Source organism: Aedes albopictus, chromosome 2 (assembly GCF_035046485.1).
Source record: "Aedes albopictus strain Foshan chromosome 2, AalbF5, whole genome shotgun sequence".
Lineage (NCBI taxonomy): Eukaryota > Metazoa > Arthropoda > Insecta > Diptera > Culicidae > Aedes > Aedes albopictus.
In genome coordinates this window covers 395,333,652-395,354,300 of record NC_085137.1, presented here as the reverse complement: position 1 = coordinate 395,354,300, position 20,649 = coordinate 395,333,652, and the positions used below count along the sequence as shown (strand labels likewise).

General features: G+C 39.4%; 2 protein-coding genes across 3 annotated transcripts in view; both read right to left on the bottom strand.

The window, feature by feature from the left end:
• Positions 1 to 707: 707 nt before the first annotated feature.
• The window catches only part of LOC109410775 (mucin-3A), a 619,568-nt gene continuing 599,626 nt past the window's right edge, over positions 708 to 20,649 (bottom strand). For both annotated transcript variants that reach the window (XM_062853232.1, XM_029879181.2), the window contains 5 exons: positions 12,469 to 12,613; positions 7,501 to 7,614; positions 6,934 to 7,421; positions 6,690 to 6,862; positions 708 to 2,770 (listed from right to left, as the gene is read on the bottom strand). In XM_062853232.1, coding sequence (XP_062709216.1) covers positions 1,166 to 2,770; positions 6,690 to 6,862; positions 6,934 to 7,421; positions 7,501 to 7,614; positions 12,469 to 12,613 — 2,525 coding nt within the window. In that variant the 3' untranslated portion in view covers positions 708 to 1,165. The remainder of the gene's footprint in view (positions 2,771 to 6,689; positions 6,863 to 6,933; positions 7,422 to 7,500; positions 7,615 to 12,468; positions 12,614 to 20,649) is intronic.
• On the bottom strand, positions 16,294 to 18,757 carry LOC134288412 (uncharacterized). The gene is made up of 2 exons (XM_062853231.1): positions 18,711 to 18,757; positions 16,294 to 18,624 (listed from the first exon to the last, which is right to left on the bottom strand). Exon 2 carries the CDS (start codon positions 18,081 to 18,083, stop codon positions 16,671 to 16,673), a length of 1,413 nt encoding a protein of 470 aa, XP_062709215.1. The 5' UTR covers positions 18,084 to 18,624; positions 18,711 to 18,757; the 3' UTR covers positions 16,294 to 16,670.

Here is a 20,649-nt window from a genome sequence, read left to right as displayed (position 1 = left end):
ACATACAAAATTTTTTGAAAAAGTTTCTTTTAAATCATGTTCAGAGTTTCTTTGACTTATTATCTTTTGAATGAAACCTAGGGCTTTGAAATCGGACGCAAATTGGCGGAGATATGGGCCTAAAAAAATGACATGTGTTTGAGGGGGTGACCCCAAACTTTTGAACGGGAGTGTAATTAATTATTCATTCGTGTATACTTAAACAGTTGTTTTCTGTAAAAGAAATAAATTTAATCTTCATTGAAACACAATGCTACTGAACTGAACTTCTATGGACTTGAAAATTCCGACAAAGTTCCGAGTAGCATCTTAAGCAGCTTTAAAGTTCAGCGAAGTTCAGATAAAGTTCCGAATGGAACTTTCTGGCTCCTTAAGAGGCTAACAATGAGCCTTGCCGGAACTTGTGACCGAAGTTCCGGCAAAGCTCATCGTTAGCCTTTTAAGCAGCAAGAAAGTTCCATTTGGAACTTTATCTGAACTTCGCGAAACTTGAATGTGCATTTTGCCATGGGAAGCGGAACTTTTGGTTACTTGGGAAGGAGCAAAAATATGACCGTGAGCGGGGGTCAATCCTAAGCCCGGGTACTGTGGAACGCGGCGTGACGACGATATTATGCTTGTGGTATACGTGTGACCTCGCTTATTTTTTTTCAGAAGAGAATCGGTATGTGATAAAATATACGAGAAAGGCATAAAACAGTCGAGAGTTGCATTTTTAAGGTTTCATTCGGTCTTTATTGCGTATAATACCATGTATTCGTTATTGTACAGAACGGTAAGGTCGGATAGTACGAGTTTTTTTTTCTTCTTTGTTCTCTGTAAATTGGGTGCATTGTGTCGTATTATTCAGTACTTGGGTTATGCAGATATTACCACAGTTTAGTATACATCACTTTCTCTTAAAACTTTGCGTTAAAATCGTCTCCAGAAATGTTCCTGCCTGTATAAGTATTCGGTTGTTTCGTTGCGATCGGGGTTATATAATACAAATAATTAACAGCATTTAACTACAATAATACCACTATAATACTTAGCCGATTTAGCTACAATTATACTCAGATATACTTTCGTTTTTTTTCCGTTTTAAGGTATTGGCACTTATACTTGGGTTTAAATGTACATATTTTCGTTTGATTTGTTCGCTCCATCTGTTGTCCCCAACCTATCACACCATCCCGAAGTCCGTGACGATCTTGGCGGCGTCCTGGGCGGCCTCCTGAGCCATCATCCGCGCGTCGTGCTTCAGCTTCATGATCGTCTGCTGCTTCTCCTGGTTGATGTTCAGCTCGACCAGGGTGTCGATGCTGTTGAGGCTGGCATCGCCCTGCAGGATCTTCTGCGCCGCCAGCGAAGTGAAGTTAAAGCTCAGATCGGTCAGGCTGGGGAAGTCGTACATTTCCTCGATCATCGTCGGCGGGTCGTCTTTGCTCTGGAACGAGTACCGCCGGTCGGCGTTGTTCGGCTTGTCCGAGTCCTTTACCAGGATGGTGACCTTGTTGGTGGTGGTGGTGGATTCCTGCGACTGGTTGGTCAGGTTGGGTTCGCTGGACACCGATAGACTTTTCTTCATCATGATCAGCCCGCTGATCTTCTCCGGGGAGGACGTTTGATTTGATTTGAGGTCGAGGTTGGAGTTGAGCTTTTTGATTTCGGAGTTCGACCGGCGGAGATTCGACTGGTGATCGCTTCCGGGCAGGAGGCAGCCGGTCAGGTCCTTGTCCGTGGCGAGATCGCCGCAGATGTTCTTGGCGTCGTGCTGGATGTTCTTGAGGACGTTTTTGTAGAAAAAATTGGCTGGTTGTACTGGAGGCGTCGATGGCAACGTTTTGCTATTGTTCATGGGCATGTTTTCCTGCTTGTTGAAGTTCTTGTTGTACCTGTTCATTTCGTGAAGGTCGGGTGGACCTTCCTGGTGGAGTTTGAAGCCCAGAAGTGTTTCGTTCAGGGCAGAGAGTTGATCGTTGGGTCCGTTTGGGGCGTCGGAGTCCAGTTTCAAAATGCCGTTGTTCGTAATGGCTTCATTACAAAGTGCATTCAGTGAGTTCTTACCTAGGTTACTATTGTGGGTGCTGGTGCTATTGCTATGGTGGTTTGTGCTAGTGTTGATGGCTTGGTTATTGTACCCGAAGGTGGTTTCGAACCCCTTGTAGTGGTTACTGTTGTTGTTGGACTTTGATGCGCTGGCCGTGGTGGTGGTAACTGCCGAGGGCGGTTGATCCTTCGAATCACTTGGAGTGGAGTACGAAGGTTTAGTGTCGTTGGCTATGAAGAAGCTCGACGTGGTCGTTTGCTGTATCGTGGTGGTAACCGTAGCAGCCGAGACGTGGGATTCCAAGCTCGAGTGGGTACTGGTGCGAGTGGACGACAACTTCTCGCTATCGAAGCTGGACGGACCCGAGGTTATGTAGGTCATTTTACCACTGTCGATACTGGATGGACCACTACCGACTCGACTAGTTTTGTGTTCGATTTTGTTCTGGCTGTTGCTGTGCAGTTTGTCCGCCGACGAGAGCTGTTTGCTGCGGGATACCTTGTAGTAGCCGGAACTGGCCGGGGTCGAGTGGATCGATCGCGGTAGACTTCCGCAGTAGTAGGACGGTGACTTGCCTCGACGGACCGGCGAGCAGTCACGGGACGAGATGAAAAAAGTCGACTCGCTGGATAGGTTTCTTCGGTGATGGCGTCGTCTAGGCAGCGATAGCGATCGTTGGCTCACGTCCGAGCTGTCGTAGAAGGTCGAGTTCATGAGGCGGGACTTGATGGGTACGTCCTGCAAGGGAAGAGTAAGGTTCAAATGGTTAGTAGTTTCAAAGGGGTCTGTGTCATTTGGCATAGTCGTTTAGCATAAGGCCGTTTGGCATAAGGTCACTTGGCATAAGGTCATTTGGCATAAAGATCATTTGGCATAATAAAGAAGAGTGCATTTGATGCCAAAAGACCGTTATGCCAGATGTCTTTATGCCAAATAACTTTATGCCAAATGACCCGCTCCTGTTTCAAAGAATAGATCATTGAATGCAACTGCAACAGTCTGTTGATATCAATACTTCAATGTTCCAGAAACACACACTCGCGCCAATTATAGGAGAAAATCTGTTCGGCACCTGGAAGTCTTTTCGGAATGCCTCAAGGAGGGTGTTAAGCCTGAAGAAATTTTCGAAAGAATTCCCGAAAAAAATAATCTTGGTGGAGTTACTAAAGGAGTGTTTGGAGGAATTCTTACATGTTTCCACTGAGGAATTCCTGAGGGAATCCTTGGAAGAGTTACGGAAAAAAAATCCTTGAAGAAATTTCTGAAATAATTGTTAGAGTATTTTCTAAAGAAATCGTTGTGGGAATTTGTGGAAGAAAGCATTAGAAAATTTCAAAGGGAAGCCATGGCTGTGTTCTTGAAGATGCCCTGAGGGGCGTTCCTAAAGAAATTATTGTAAGAATTACTAAAGGATTCCTTAATGGGATTCATAAGAAAATCTTTGGTGCAATTTTAAAAATAATCCAGAATAACTCAACGAAGCCTTGTGGGAGTTCCGGAAGGAAATATTGGAGGAAATCATAGGTATAATTTCTGTAGAAAACCTGACAGAAACTCTTGAATGAATTATTGGAAAATTTTCTAAAAGAACTCTTGGAGGACTTTTCGTAAGATTACTTGTAGGAATTTCATAGGAAGTCCTGGGATAACTTTCTGATAGATTTTTGAAGGAGGAGTTGAGGAAACAATTTTGAGAAATTTCCAAAACAATAATGAAAATAATTTCTAAAACAATCTTTGGGAATTTGTGCAAAAAGGCATGAGAAAACTTCCGAGGGAATCCTTGGATATGTTATTGAAGATCTAATGAAAGGAATTCCTGAAGAAATCATTGTAGGAATAGCTAAAGGATTCTTTGAATGAATGCCTAAAAAAATCTTCTAAAATAAAAAAAAAGATTTCAGGTTACAGGATATTAATGAAAGAATCAATGAAGGAACTCTTGAAGGAATCGTAGAAATCCTTACAGACATTCCCAAATGTTTTCTGTAAATATTTCTGAAAGAATCCTGTTGAAAGATTACACTAAAACCTCTTTTTATGCAGGTTATTTCTATGCACTTTTAATTTAAGCACCTTTAGATGTCCTGCATAAATGAGGTAGAGCTATACAGAACAAATATTGTACATTATAATGACAGTAACTGTGGCAACGGTGGCCAGCGGGCTTTTATAGTGAAGAGCAAAGGGAATCTCCAGTGACGTTTCAGAGGTTCCCAGAGGGCCTAAGGGGTACTTCAATGGGTCTCAGTGACGTTTCAGGCGGTTGTAGAAGGTCTCAGGGGGGCTCCAGAGGGTCTCAAGGGCGTTCTAGGGAGTCTCAGGGGCATTTCAGGGCCTCAGAACCGTTTCAGGGGGTAGGAAGAGTTTCACAGGGGTTCTAGGAGGGCTCACGGGGTCTCAGGGCCATTACAGCGACTCAGGGGCGCTCAAAGGCCCTGCGACATTTTATAGGGTTTTATAGGTAGGCATTTAAGGAGCGTTTTAGGGGGTTTCAGAAGCGTTTCAAGGTGTTGCAGCGGCCTCGGCAGCGGCTTTCAGTGGATCCCAGGGGACTCAATGGGGATCTCAGAGGCGCTTCAGGAGGTCTTAAGACCGTTCCAGGGTGTTAGGGGTATCAGGAGCGTTTATGGGGTGTTCAGGGGTATTTTATGGAGTTTAAAGGGCGTTTCAGACTAGAGAAAATTGGTCCCATGGGATTTTAGTAAAGTTCTAGGTGGTCTCAGGAGCGCTTGTAGGGTCTCAGGGTGTATCAGAGGGTCACAGGTGCATTTTTAAAGGTCTGAGGATTATTTAATCGGGTCCCACGGAGTTTCAGGGGGCTCCAGGGATCTCAGGGGCATTTCAGGGAGACCAGCGCCGTTTCCAAGGCTTCATACTATTGAAACGCTCCTGAATTTCCCGTAATTGATCTGAAATTCCCTTGAACGCCCTTAAACTTTTGAGATCACTCCAGAAAAACCTTTGAAACCCTTGAAACGCCCTGGAAATGCTTTGAAAAGCCCCTGGAATCTCCATGGAAACGCTTTTGAAATTCCCGTAATTAATTTGAAATGCCCTTGAAACCCCTCGAAACGCCTTTAATATGTCCCAGAAACCTCCACTGGAACGCTCCTGAATTACTATTAAGTGTCTCTAACCCTCTCAGAACACCCTCATCATGTTCCTGAAACCCCCGTGAACTCTCTGAAATCCCTTTCAAATGCATAGTTATGCATATAACTCTAAAATTCCTTGTAACGCAATTCAAAGGCTTTTGAGACCCCCTAAATCGTCTTAAAGCCCCATGAAGCGTTCCTGAAAGCCTCGTAATACTATTGATATGCCCCGTTACCACATTGAAACAACAACGAATCCTATCGGAACGCTCTTACAAGGCTCCTGACATCCCCTGAAATAACCCCTTGAAACACCCCTGAAGCCCATTGCAACCCCCTTTTTATGGGATCTCTGGGAAACCCATTTGTCCCCATCTCAAATGACCAGAAGCAAGACCTGTTCTAGCGATTGAAGTTTCCTCATTAAAGACCTTTTTAATTTATGCAGTCCAGCCCATGGCATAATAAGAGATTCCAGTGTACTGCTAAGACTAAAGAATTCCCGAAGTAATATTTGGGGAAAAAAATCCAGAAAATGGAGAATTTCTGCATAAAATCTTTTGATGGATTTCCGAGAGAACTTTTGAAGGAATTTCGAGGTAGAAATCTTTTGAGAAATTTCGGACGAATCAACGGAGAAAAGGAATTCTTAAGAAGGAATATGTGAGTGAATTCTTGAGGAAATTTATGAAAGAAAAATTGGAGGAATTCCTTAAGAATTCCTCATGGAGTCCTTGAAGGTGTCTATAAGGAATCCGTAGAATAATTAATAAACAAATCCTTGGTGCCGTTACTGATGGTATCATGGGAGGATTTCCTCGAAAAAAATCTGGAGAAATCTTCAAACATTTCGTGATTGAATAAGAGAAAGAGTTCTGGGAATAATTCCTGACGCAACTCTTGGAGGACTTCCTGAGTCCTTGGAGAATTACTCGGAAGAAAACGAGGAAGATTTATTGACGGAATTTCTGCAGAAATTCTTGACGCAATCCTTGTGAGAATTTCTGAAAGAAACCTTGAAGGAATTGCTGAACCTTAAAGCATTTCATGTGGTAATCCACGGAGGCCATCCTGAGGAAGTACTTGATGGACTCTCTAATCAAGCCCTTGCAGAAATTTCTCAAGAAATTATTGGAAGAATTGCTGAAAGAATCTCTGGAGAACTCCAACCGTAATTCCTTGAGGAACTTCAGGGGAAATCTGTTTCAGGACTTTTGGAGAAATGCATGTTTACCTGGAGGATCATGAGAAAGAATTTAAGTAGGAATCATGAAGCAAACTCTCGGAGAGAACAAAGTAGTAGAAAAGGGGCTCGGAGGATTAGAACTTTCTGGAAACGAATCAGAAGCGGCCCGAAACTAAATGTGTGTTGCGCTGTACGCCAGTGAAACTTGGTGTGTATCAGTGGAAACGGTTGAGCAGGTCTTAATCAACAGGTGTCAGCAGTGATCATTGAATGATCATCATTCAAAGCAAATGTGTAAGTGACTCGGCTGTTGTCGGAACTCGGCAGAACATCGCTGCTAGGCAAGACAAGGGTCAGAGGTTCGTGTACTCACCATGTAATCCGTGGTCTGCGTCCCTACGCTGTGCAGGTGCGTCGTTTTCGAGTTGAACCACTCCGGCGGCGGAAACTGCGCCGAGTAGGTTTCGAGCTGTTTCGATTTGCTCTTCGATCGAGTGCTTCGCCTGAAGATCCTCGACAGCAGAGACTGGGAAGACGCTTGTTTTTCTGCGAGGATAAAATAAGAAAAAAAATTGTTTGAAATCGGATGAGTCGTTCCGAAGTATTCTCCCACTTACTCGTATCACAATTGGACTGATTCTCCGAGCTGGAACTGCTCGCCGCGGCCATCGTTGCCGCCCCCGCTGCCGAAGGCGGCGCCACCGTACCGTCCTTGCCGATCGTTTGGGCGTAGTTCTTCGATAGACTTCTCGTGGAAGCGGATCGCTGAAGTCTCTTCGAAGAGCCAAAGATTCGCAGACTGTGCCGTCGCTCCAGGGTTTTGTGGCTTCCGGCGAGGGACGAACTCCGCTGCTTGCTGCCAGCGGTGCCGGTCCGTGCGTACAGGATCTTATCGTTCGGATTGCCGCCGCAGATCACGTCGGCCAGGTTCGTCTGGATACACTGATGCGTCTGGTCGCCGTCCCGCTCGGTCGATATCTCGCCGTACAGACTGCGCAGGGCCTCGTGGCTACTCATTAGCATGGTCTTGGACTCCTTCTGGGGTGGGGTCGTTTCGTCGCTTGCGAAGCTGTAATCATTCTGTTTCGTTTTGCTACGTCGTTTCCTGGGAAAGGCAGATATTTAAACGAAAAGCGTTATGAATATAAACTAGAATTCGGAATGTTCGAAAATCGAAAACTTACTCGGGCGTGACGATGAAATACCCCTTGGATGTTTGATAGATTTTGATCTCTTGCATCAGCTGGACAAGCGTATCGTAAATCACCTCCACCGAAGGTTGCTGCATGTGCGTGAATCTGTGGATTGGAGGAAGAAACCATATCGTAAAATCTGCTGGTTAAGCAAACGAGCAAAGACAGACGGAGATAACGATCAACCTTCAGTCATTAAACTACAGTTATTGTTAACGTCTTTTTGGCTATGAGCTGACTATAAAATTACACTGCTTCCAAATTGATAGAACTTCGCTTCGTTAAGCCTAATATCCTAGAATGTTAATGCTTCCAATATGCTTTTTTGCCCTTTGAATTGAGCACTTCTGATGATGACCTTGTGTTTTTCAAATAAAAATTGAGTTGTCACGCTTCTATTTTGAGCAGCTTGAAGCTTAAACTCATGAAAAACATTTAGAATTCAAAGAAAAATCTTTCCAAGCTCCTCAAGGAATCCTCTTGGAGTTCCTGCAGAAAATCCAGGTGCACTTGCTCCGAGAATTTCCCATAAGTTTTTAGGTATTCCTATGTAATCTATCTAATGATTTAGAATTCCTCAGGTTTACCCTAGGGATTCATTAATGAATGTTTCTTGAATTCCTCTAGGCAATTAATCACGATTTCACTTGATTGTTTCTTGGAAATCCATGAGAAGTTTTTGTTTGGATAGCTTGATGAGTTGCTGCCCCTGAGATGCCTCTAAGAGTTCCTTCTCTGAAGTTTTCAGGAGTTCATTCCCACCAGATGTCCGTTTTTATTCCTCCATGAGTTTATACGGGAATTCCGTCAGGAGCTCCATCAGAATTTTAAATTTCCCAACGAATTTATTTTGAGTTTTACCCAGAAGATCCTATTGAAGTTCCTCCGGGGTCTCTTCGGAATTATTTTCGGAAACTATTCCAAAATTGCTTCCGAGATTACGCCAGGAGTTCCTTCTGGTGTTTCCTAGAAACTCTTACAAGTTCTTGGTGATCTACCCAACTAACATTTTCAGCGCTATAAGCTTCAGTCATTTGTTTTCTGTTGTGTAACCATCGAGTAAAAGCAGTCAACGCTGAATAAAAAAAAACAGTCAAATATAAATCATAATCTAATACTCGACTGCAAAACAAGCACCATACAGCTACCAAACTCGGTTTTCAGAAATCCATTGCTTGTCACTGGGGCTGCCTTTACTCCACTCTATTCCAACTCCGGGAGATTTCCCGGAAGATGTGAAAACTTGAACACATCGAATAGGAGTCCCCACTAACAAAACAGCTGCTACTATTCAGTACAATTCGTTATACTGTCAAATCCCCAAACCAGCAGCGCTTTAAAGTCCGTTATGCGATTTCATTACGACTAGAAGCTGTAATAAAGAAACTGTTGGTTTACCAACACGGCTTGTCGGATATAAACATTATTGTCAAAACAAACTTTAAGCGGGATATATAGCTACTACACTAATTCTTTACAGCTATCCATGTCTGTGCTGTGAAATTATTTGGGTTGCTTTTATTGCACTTTAATTCAATGCCGGAAGATTTGCCGGAAGATGTGCAAATCGAGTAAGAGTCCCAGCCACTAAAACAGCTGCTTTTATACTGTAATGTTGCCAAAACACAAAACAGCAGCGCTTCGTAGCCGTTTAAAGAACACTCTTTCAGCTAGAAGCTGTGAAGAAGAATCTGTTGGCGCAACCACACAGCTTTTTCAATGTAAACATTATTGCGTTTGACGTTTCACAAAATCAAACAAAACCAATCAGAAATGGAACAGTTACTTGATTTATGCTCATATCACAAAACAATTTCAAAGTGTTCTTTTTTATTTCACTTTTCGATTGATTGACATTTAGTACAAAGTTTAGTTAGAGGTTATCCGAAAAGCTCCTCCCCAATATAAGCTGTACTTTAAGTTTTTAAATTATTTCCGCGCACTGAGTACTCCCAAATAACCATAGTGTTGAAGCTGTACGTATTGCATATTTAAAGCGCATATATTGGCATGTATTGCCCTACATCAACCATTTAAGTTGTATTAAAGTGACAAGTGGCGCCACTATTGCAGGCTTATGAGCAGTTATACAAATCAATATATACATACAATATGGTATTTTTCGTGATTATTCAAGGAAACGATCTTCCAACCTAGAGAATTAACTATTTACTTCTGTTTTTTTATTGTATTCAGTGTTGCCAGTTACACTGACAATATCACCACAACATACCCCCACCCGTGAAACTGGTAACGTATCTGAACAATCGATTGCCATATTCGCATGGAATGTCCAACATCTGATGAGCAGCAACACGATTACTTGCAGCGGTGGATTGTAGTCGACACATTGAAAAACAGAAGAGTATGGACATTGTTCGCCGCCGGGATCGAAAACGATAAGCACTATTTCGTTTGTTAAACTGTTTTGGTCACATCCACGGACAATATCACAACGAAGCAAACAAATGAGCTGTAGCTCCATCCAATTGCGTTCTGCCACTACAATTTTCGTAGATTGAATTCGGCTTCGATGTTGATGACAGTTGATCGGACACAACTTTCGGAGACGTCGAGTCCGGTGATGTGCATTTGGATGAAGATTTAACAGTTTTTGTCTCAATTTCATCTTTTGGATAGTACCTACTGTCTTTTTATTGCTTCTTTTCTGGCGAGGAAATTTAACTGAATCTTTTTGGCAGCTTCTTTATATGCTCTTTCGATATCAGCCAGTCCACGGTCGTATTCGTCTTCGATACGTTTTTCCTCCACCTCATAATATTTCTGCCACAACTTGCTTCGCTCTTCGAGCTGTGCAAGTCTTAGGATTGCGCTTTCCATACTGCACCTTTTGTAGCATGCAGTAGGTCCTCCAAATTCATTGAAGAATGTTGGGAAGGGTTACAGTCACCTTTAGCACGAACACAAATATTGAGAGCAGCATTTTTGATGTCAGCTTCAATGCTGTAATTCACTTTATTATTTGAAATATTCAGCAGTTATACAAATCAATATATACATACAATTTGGTATTTTTCGTGATTATTCAAGGAAACGATCTTCCAACCTAGAGAATTAATTAACTATTTACTTCTGTTTTCTTATTGTATTCAGTGTTGCCAGTTACACTGACAATATCACCACAACAGTTTGTTTAGATAAAAGATTTAGGTAATATATTGCATGTAAATATATTTGCGTTGTTTATGAAATACGTACAGCTTCAACAGCGTGGTTACTTGGGCTAAGAAAAACAGATTAGCGTGCAGATTCAGTAGGATACCGAGCCACTTGGGCAGTGGCTTCTATTTGGGCTCTTTTCCGCTATAGCTCAAGCAATTTTGAAGCAATTGACTTGAAATTTTGTACACGGATACTATACCTATCTCACCGCGTTCCAAAAATTGTGTCAATTGGGTTGTTTAGTGAATAAAATATTGCTATTTTCTATTGCCTAATCGATAGAGCTCATTTTTCTGAGTATAACGTGATTTTATTGGATTCCAACAGCTTTGTTTTGATGATTAAAATAACAAAACAGTTTTAATTTTCGTGGATAGAATGACAGTTCAATCGATAAAATGACAGTTCGACCCGAACAAAAATTGTTTCCCATACAAACTTTAAATGCATTTTAAATATAGTTCCACACTCCAAAAATTATGAAATTTTGGATCTCGACTAATTTTTGGGTGGAGATTCCGATTATAAAATAATCCGGCTACCCCTAAAGAACCCAATTCAAGACCCAATTGGTTCAACATTGACTGAGTTATAGCGGAAAGTGCCGAAAATAGAAGCCACTGCCCAAGTGGCTCGGTTCCCTATATGTTATTGTCTTGATATTGCAGGGATCCCAGATTTCTGATGGAATTTGTAGACAAACCCATGTATTATCAATGAATATTCAAATACGTACCAGGGCTCCTGAAGAAAGTACTAAAAAATCCTGAAAATTTCTTAAAAAAAATCTGTACAATTTCATAGATTCCTGTTTTTGGTCTTCGATGAAATTCAAAAGAAATTCCTGATAAATCTCTGGAGGAATAAAGCATTGCTTATAAAAGTTAAAAAAAACTTGACGAACTTCTGGGGAAATTCATTAGGGACCTCAGATAATTTCCCAAATGAAAATTTTGGATGTTATACTTTAGATTCTTAGGCCTCGTTGGATAAAAAGGCCCCGTGCTGTAAAAATCTCCGTTTTGCAACTTGTTACATTAATAACTTTAGAAGATATCTTGGGAGGAAACCCTGATAAAAATCCCGAAAAAAATTAGTAACTGTATTTTTTCAAGAAAACGACATTTTTTTCAAATATCTCAGAAATCAGTAGATATATCGCAATTTTGAGCACAAATTTGGCCCAATTGAGGTTCTAGAATCACCGATTTAGTCTAGAAAAATTATGTTTAAAAATGAAATTTGAAATGTTTTTTGACGGTTTGCTCTAGCAAAAATTTCACTTGAACAAAGGGTTCGCCACCCCTGTATATCAACCGAAATCGCTCATTTTTGTACAGCTCACTTATTTCGACTAGTAGATCACTTTCCATTTGGGAAATCTTATCCCGGAGAGATTTTTTTAAATTAGCCCCACCCTAGTATACATGAAGACGATAGGCATAAGGATATAACGTACGTTAGGCATAAAATACATTAGGCATAACAGACGTTAGTCATAATGGACGTTAGGCATATAGAGCGTTTAAAAGAACACGTCCTTCATGCCTAACGCCAACTATGCTAGTCGTCCATTAAGCCTATTGCATTTATGCCTATCGTACTTCATGCCTAACGTCGCGCATTCGATTTTGAATTTATTCCCATAACTGTAACCTATGTTGAGCAGTGTTAAGTTGCGTTACTCTTTGTATTAAGAAAGTCAATGTCTGTATGTATGGAACATTTTGAAGGTGATCAATGATCACATAATTTCGAATAGCAGCCCACACTTACCTCGTTCGTAGCCGGGAGCGGATGTTCTCGATCGTAGCGGACTGGCCCTGGGTCGTCAGCTCCATGATGACGTCACAGAGTGCCTCGGTGAGCGGCGTGAACTGCGTCTGCACTATCGGTGTCACGATGCAATCGTCAATGTCACCTGATGGGGCGGGAGAAACGAAGAGAAAGAAATTAATCACTTGGAGAGGACGTTCCTGCTGAGCTAATTGGCCCAAAATGGTAATCAATGAATAGGGCATAGATGGAAGGCTGATTAATTACTGATTGTGCTTTTTAATGGAACCGGGCTCGCTCTTCCAGGTTCGACTCGATCGAACGAGCTAATGGCCTGCTTCTTCGAATGCTGCTAGATAGAGGTAGGCAGGTCGATATTGCATCACAATTAAATCACTGCATGATGGGGTACATCTCTCACTATAGGTATAAGTGAGTCTGAGACTGTTATGGGGCTGTCGCGGTGATTATTCGCCTTTCGTTTTCAAACGATTCTTGGAGAATTGACGTCTTAATCGCGAGTGCGCCGCCGCCATCAGGTGAAAACGAGTCTCTCTAGTTAGATGGGATGGGGTTGTTGTTGGGAAATGGTGACGCGCGCGCGTTTGTGCGCTGGAATTAATTAGACTGACGCGCGGTGAACGTTGTCGCTGGAAAGGTGCATTGCTGTTGTATGGGAAAGTTGTTTAACTATTCACTTCTGCTTTCGGAACAGTTCACATCGGTTTAACCCTCTAATACCCAATCCCGCCTTTAGACGGGGTATAGTTTGAGCATTTTTGTAATTTTTGTTTCGTGTAAAATCATTTTTTTAATATTTTTGGCTGATATTTAGGACTGTTCTGTGTATCTCAAAACAATGTTTGGTGTATTTTAAAGCGTATTTACATTTTTTTTTAATCAAATGTTTTAGTCACCTTTAAGAAGTCATTGTTTATTTAGTATTGAATCGCTACAATTAACATATTTTAAATTTTTCCCAAATCATTTTATCCTTGTTTAATGGTTTAAGCGTATCGAATACACTCTAAAATTATTTTCCTTAAAATTACACGGAAAATAAAATTTTCTGTGAAAAAAATTATAATAACAATATTTCAACAATAATCATAAAATCTCAAAATGTTTTCATCTCAAAAAATCCGTTCCCCAAATTGGCTTTCAGGAAAAATATAAAAGTGTGGGGATGTTCAAAAATAAAAATTAGAAAAATCAAAAACTGAAATTCACGAAATCGAGAATTAAAAAGAATCATCTTCCAAAACATGTTTAAATCGATTTTAGATGACGAAAAATGATATTTAGATCAAAATCAAAAATTTGGGTATTAGAGGGTTAATTAGCCTTAGCCTGCTTAAGTTGATTTAGTACTACACATATCTTCTTCAATTTTGTTCGAAAATTGGCGTTTGTAATGATTATGAGCTACTGCTTATTCGGGAATGTTGGTTTCGATGCCTTACGAAACAGTTCTTGAGTTCAGGGCATAAGGTCTATTGAAGTAATAATAACATTTTCCAGACTACAAAGCTAGCATTAGAACACATTACCATAATTGTTGAATTTTCGGGAATCTCATAAAATCATGCAGGATCTTTGAAAAGATGCTGTGTCATCCAAATCATTCTGGATATCCGAATATAGAATTAATACCGTGGATGCTTTCGACTTATTGGAAAGTTTCCGACCCTTTCAGTTTTTTAAATAAGCAACTAAAACGATTAATACATCGCTATTCCGACGTTTCGACTACTATTTTGTCTGCTTCAAATACGTTAAACCGTCGGATTGTCGATGCAATAATCAGCAATAACAATCGAAAGCATTAAACAAAATATATCTTGACTGAAATCTTTGAAATAATATCAGGAAAAAATTGTGTAGTAATCCCGGTAAGAATCCTTGAAACAATGCTAGCTAGAATTGCTGGAAAGTATCCTTTCAGGATTTTCTAAACCAATCCCGGCAGAACTTCCTGATTTTATTCCTGAAGGAGTCCCGTAGAGAATACCTGGGTGAATTCTTAGAGGAATCATGGTAGGAATTATTAAAGTATTTCCTGAAAAAAAAAAAACTCGGAAAGATTTTTTGAAGGAATCCTATCGGAAATTCCGGCACCAATATCTAAGAAGATATGGATTTCTTGATGAAATCTTGACTGGAAAATACCTATATTCGTTAATATTCCTTTTCGAAAGGGATACCTTAACGAATCCCGGAAGGGATCTCTGAAGGAATTCCAGCAGAAATCCTTGAAGGAATGCCGAATAGAATACTTGAAACAATCCTTTAGAAACCCCTGCAGAAATCCCTGAAGAGATTCCAAGAGCAATCCCTACCGGAATTTTGGAAGGAACATCTCAAGGAGAGATTCTTGAAGGGAAGAATAAATACCTGAGCGATTCCACGAACAAGTGGGAAATTTTTCCAGTTTTTATTTTTTGTATTTTTTGATTTGCATGGAACTTTGCATACAAGTTTTTGGGGAACAAAAACGCCGTTTTGCATACTTGGTTTGCCATTTTTAATCTAGCCTTACTTATGAGAAGGGCCTATGAAAAATGCACATGATATCTTCAAAAAATTGTATCTCGAAAACGGTTTGTCCGATCGGTTTGGTGTCTTCGGCGAAGTTTTAGACAATTGTTGGTGCTATATGGAGAAAATATGCACGGTAAAAAAATATGTTTGGTTTTTGTGATTTGAACTAAAATATAGTTTTTCCCTCAAAAGTGACATGTCAATATTTTTTTTATTATCCTTATGTTATAGCTGACTGAAAATGCTACCTAGTGCACAGTGGGTTGTTCTGGAGAAAAATAGGTTACAATGAAAAAAAAAATGTTTTAAAAAATTACGGTTTTCAAAAAAAGCTATTAAGTAAAGTCAAAAAAGTTTGTCGCCCTAATTTTATGAAAGTACATCAAATTTGCAAGAAAAAAGTACTTCGGTGACATTTTTCTAAGATGCACCGTTTAGAAGATATTACTAATTTAATATTGATTTTTTTGATAACTTAATAAGTTTTAGCCCTTTTCGAATGTACTCCGTGTTTCTCCAGTTTCAAAAGTATTTTTTTCGGAAAGATTGGAAAATTTTGAGTTAAAATGACACTGACAGCTTAAAGATTTGAGTGAAATTCTCTGCCTTAAAAGTATTTTTAAAAAAAAGTTACAAAATCCCACTATCAGGAACAATGATTTCTTCCAGTGGTTTTTGGTGTATTGTGTTGAAAATGTGCATTCAACTCTTGCATATCGCAAGCTCCTTAATTAGCAAGATTCAAAAGAGCGAATAAGGCTTATTTTTCAGGGGTGGTATTTGTGCGCAATAAAAAATAACATTATACTTTGTACATCAGTTTATTTTTATTCCTGTATTTTTATCAAATTATTGTTCACACAACTTTCTTAACAATATCGAATATTTTGGCATCATTGTCAGGGCAGTTTGAATAAAGCTTTGCCTTTATTGTATTTTCTGATAGAGGAAGAAATGAGTGGAATTTTTGAGTTCCTTGAATTGTTTTTGCATTATTATATTGATTATTTAGCTGCAAAGACATATTTTCGTACTCTTCTGTAGTAGAATAACAAAATGACAACTTTGTAAGTTCTTCTTCTTTTCGTTTGTTTGCCCAATTAAACAACTCTCTTGCAGTCTTTATCGGGTGTTCGCGTTCTTTGGCTAAACTTGCTCTGGTAGCCATGCGTTTTATCGTACCTCCAATAGCATCGCATGGACCTTTTCCGTGCGATGTTGCGAAGAAATGCCATTCAGCGTCAATACCATACTTTGACTTAAACTTACAAAGGCTAGAAAAGTTTTTTTGCAATTACGTGCTATATGATTGCACTTTTCAATCGCCGCAAGTGTAACGAAATGGTCTACTTTTCTTCACTAGCTCAAAAGTGCCGAAAAGTAGAACTTTTCGGCACTGTTAAGAGTGCCGAAAAGTACTACTTTTCGGCACTTTTGCAAGGGTGCACTTTTCACAAGTTTTCTGAAACGCTTATGGTCTTTCCGGGTCTTTCCTGTTTTGAAAGATTCGGTGGCAGCTCTATGACTATTCGGCAGATCAAATCCGAATAGAAGCTACTTCAAAATCCGATTTGGTCAGCCCAGACAGACGTAGAGTTTGCAGCAGCAGCAGAAAAAAAAACAACGCTCGTTGACGACGCGACTCCGAGTACTTGTGACGCTTATAAACATAGCCTACCTGATTTAAAAAAATCGGACTTGTGCGCATGGATGCTCGCACGTGGTTTCTCTTGAGATATGTTTGAACAGTCAGAAAAGATCGTACTCAAGTATTTTGTTGTAATCGCAAAAAATGTTGTATGCAACTCGTTGCAAAACTCGATTTTTTCAGCACTCGTCGTATTTATCCAACTCGGCAAGCCTTGTTGGATAAATGTACGACTCGTGCTGAAAAAATCATCATTTTGCAACTTGTTGCATAAATAACTATTTCGGTTTTTATACTGTGAAGCAGCACCATCTGACATAAAATAAATTTTTTTCATGTTTTTATTTTGATCAATTTGTAAAAAGTTCATCATTTTATCAATAAACAAATTAACAGCGACTGAATCATGTCTTAGTTCTTCTGAAATTATAATGAAGCTAAAATGTTTAATTTGCCTATTTTCAGTATAATATATTACGAAAGGATGGATTGTGGCCTGTTGCACGTTCCAATGGTGTGAATTAACTTCATCCTGCAAAACGAAGCTGTAATTTTCAGAAAAGTCACAAATAGCCAAAAATTCACCATCTTGCAAGTTTTGTTTTGTAGTTTTCAAAAAATTGGATTGTTCGGTTTTTACAAAATCATGCGGAATCAAACTTTCTAATTTTGAGCTGAAAAATGTAACAAAGTCATCGGTTTGCTTTACAATAGTTTCTAAATCACATCTGTCAGTGGTAACCCATTGTTCGAATGAAAGCTTTTCAACAAAGTTTTCTTCCAGTTGTTTCAATAAACTGTCTTCTAAAACTGAGGTATCTGGGCAGTTTTTACATCTTCGTAGATGGCAATGAGTTGTCTTATTTTCGCAAAGTAATCTATTCGTTAATGTTTTTAGATCATTCAAGACATTGTATTTTTTTAAGCTATGTAGAATTAAATTGACATTTTCATGCGTAGTGCAAACGCAAACATTATGTGTTCCTGTGATAGTCAATAGTTTACATTGCCTTGGCCGGAGGCTTGCAAATGATGAAAACCTCATTTTTACATTGACGTACACTTCATTGAAGCGATTAAAAGCTTCTCTCAATGTCATCATTAACAATCTTTTCTGAACAGCTAATCTCTTATTTCCTGTCTTTACGCTAACAAAATCTCTTTGGCCTGGCATTGCACGGCTTATATCATCGTCCTCAAAAAAATTCAAAACCAGTTCTTTTGTTTCATTACTCAAAGCTTTTCCAGAGCTTGAACCTTGAGATGAATCTAATACATTATTTTTTTCCTTTCTTGCATCTGATGCCATATTTCTACTAGTTTTAAATTCGTCTACAATTTTTTGTACTGACCATGATTTTGGTAACAATGATAAAATTGATAGTTTTTCTTGCCTTGTGGCTGAATTTAAAAATTTAATTTTCATATTTTCTATGACTTCATTAAACTCGTTTGCTTTTTCTGTTTTAGCGTCTAATTTAAAAAGATTTCTTCGTACACCTTCGACGATTTCAGCGCACTTTTTTCAGGATAGTGAACATTTTTAACCTTACCTAAATCTATAGGCGAAACACGAATAGCTGCTATTCCTCGGTTGAATATTTCGACGTCTACAGGCATCGTGAAGTCTTCATTTGATTGAATTGTGCTTAGCGTTGACGCTGATGGTATCGTGACCAAACTTTCATAGCTTTGCGAATCAGGTACAACAGGTATGGTCTGAACAGTTGGCATCCTTGAGCCACCGGCTACGCTTTGTTCTTCGTTTTGGGTGAGGTGAGCTCTTGAATCAATATGTAGACGGCAAGACGAACAAATACGAAAATCCTTGGTGTTCAGTGTGGATACCTTGGAAAATCCAATTGACTTTAGTTTTTGGATGATACCATCCGTGAGATATCGCAGCTCTTTCGAACACTGAATGTCTTTGAATGGACGAATACATCTGATTTTACTCATTTTGTAATCTGTAACATAGAAAATATTTTCCAATTGTTAGTTTTGAACGAAAATATCACAACACATATAATTAAAATGTGTATTTAAAACTTACCTTTGCACCAAAACGTGTTACACTTTCCTTTACAATTATTATGTTATGTTATCAAACAACACTGGATCTAGTTCAAAAACACTGGATTATTAGCTGAAATTACTATGAAATCACTATGCTTCTAGCAACCTTTCTGCATTTACTGTTTGGTTTTCCCTAGTAGATACTGGATGAATTCAGAACCGAGTCAGACATTATTATACAGCTCACGGGTATAAATCATAGAATGCTGGGTAAAGACTGCTGGAAGATAGGTAGAGTTGAACGCTCAGGTATCGTCAGGTACGAGTTTGGAGAGTTGGAGCGAGGTAGATTTGCTGGCGTAGGTATATTGTTATTGAAGAAGATTGTAAATTGTATATACCTGGAATGAATAAAGAGTGCGGCGGTTGTTGATTGAGGTATCAGTCGGCAGCCGTCTAGTTTGATGGAAGGTGACTAATATTATACTAATAGTATACCAATTTTAATCAAAATTGGCTGAAATCTTGCGGAAAGCTGGAATTATACTAATGTCATCGTGTCAGACTACGTTTGATCCACTTTTTTGTTTATTGATCTTTGTTCTGCCGCTTGTGTTGTGTGTAAGAGGTAGCGGTCGCGTTCGAATGAAATAAAGCAAGCTGACACCCGACCGCGACAACGAAACGAAGGCAGTGAAAAGTGTCGAATGTTTACAAGCCTGGGCCATGGTGGACTAGTTCCAACAAAGACCATGTTTACAATCACCAACTGTACGTAGTACAGCTAACTGGTATCTAATTACCTGTATCTAATACTTATTAGCACGTTTTCAGCAGAAGGCAATAAAAACCACTGGAAGAAATCATTGTTCTTGATAGTGGGATTTTGTAACTTGTTTCAAAATACTTTTAAGGCAGTGAATTTCACTCAAATCATTAAGGTGAAGATATGACGAAGCCACGCCTCGAATTTTCAAGAGCACAAATCTGAAGAACCGAATGTCAGTTTGCGCTGAAAAGTTGATCGATTGGTCACCACCTGCGGACAACCAATCGATCAAATTTTCAGCGCAAACCGACTTTCGGTTCTTCAGATTTGTGCTCTTGAAAATTCGTGGTGTGGCTTCGTCATATCTTCACCTTAAGCTGTCAGTGTCATTTTAACTCAAAATTTTCCAATCTTTCCGAAAAAAATACTTTTGAAACTGGAGAAACACGGAGTACATCCGAAAAGGGCTAAAACTTATTAAGTTATCAAAAAAATCAATATTAAATTAGTAATATCTTCTAAACGGTGCATCTTAGAAAAATGTTACCGAAGTACTTTTTTCTTGCAAATTTGATGTACTTTCATAAAATTAGGGCGACAAACTTTTTTGACTTTACTTAATAGCTTTTTTTGAAAACCGTAATTTTTTAAAACATTTTTTTTTCATTGTAACCTATTTTTCTCCAGAACAACCCACTGTGCACTAGGTAGCATTTTCAGTCAGCTATAACATAAGGATAAGGAAAATATTGACATGTCACTTTTGAGGGAAAATCTATATTTTAGTTCAAATCACAAAAACCAAACATATTTTTTACCGTGCATATTTTCTCCATATAGCACCAACAATTGTCTAAAACTTCGCCGAAGACACCAAACCGATCGGACAAACCGTTTTCGAGATACAATTTTTTGAAGATATCATGTGCATTTTTCTTAGGCCCTTCTCATAAGTAAGGCTAGATTTAAAATGGCGAACCAAGTATGCAAAACGGCGTTTTTCTCCCCCAAAGACTTGTATGCAAGGTTTCATCCAAATAAAGATGTATGAAAATTACTCGTTGCTGAAATGATATGGAACCGCTCACCTGAAGATATACCGGGAAGAATTCCTGAAGCTATCTCGAGAAAATCTCACGTCATCTTATCTCATCTAATTTTTTCAATCAATCTGTACCCTGACCCGTTACCCTCTACCTTACCATAT

Excerpts from the sequence above, each read along its gene's own strand:
- LOC134288412 (XM_062853231.1), bottom strand. The coding sequence starts at position 18,083 with ATGAAAATTAAATTTTTAAATTCAGCCACAAGGCAAGAAAAACTATCA.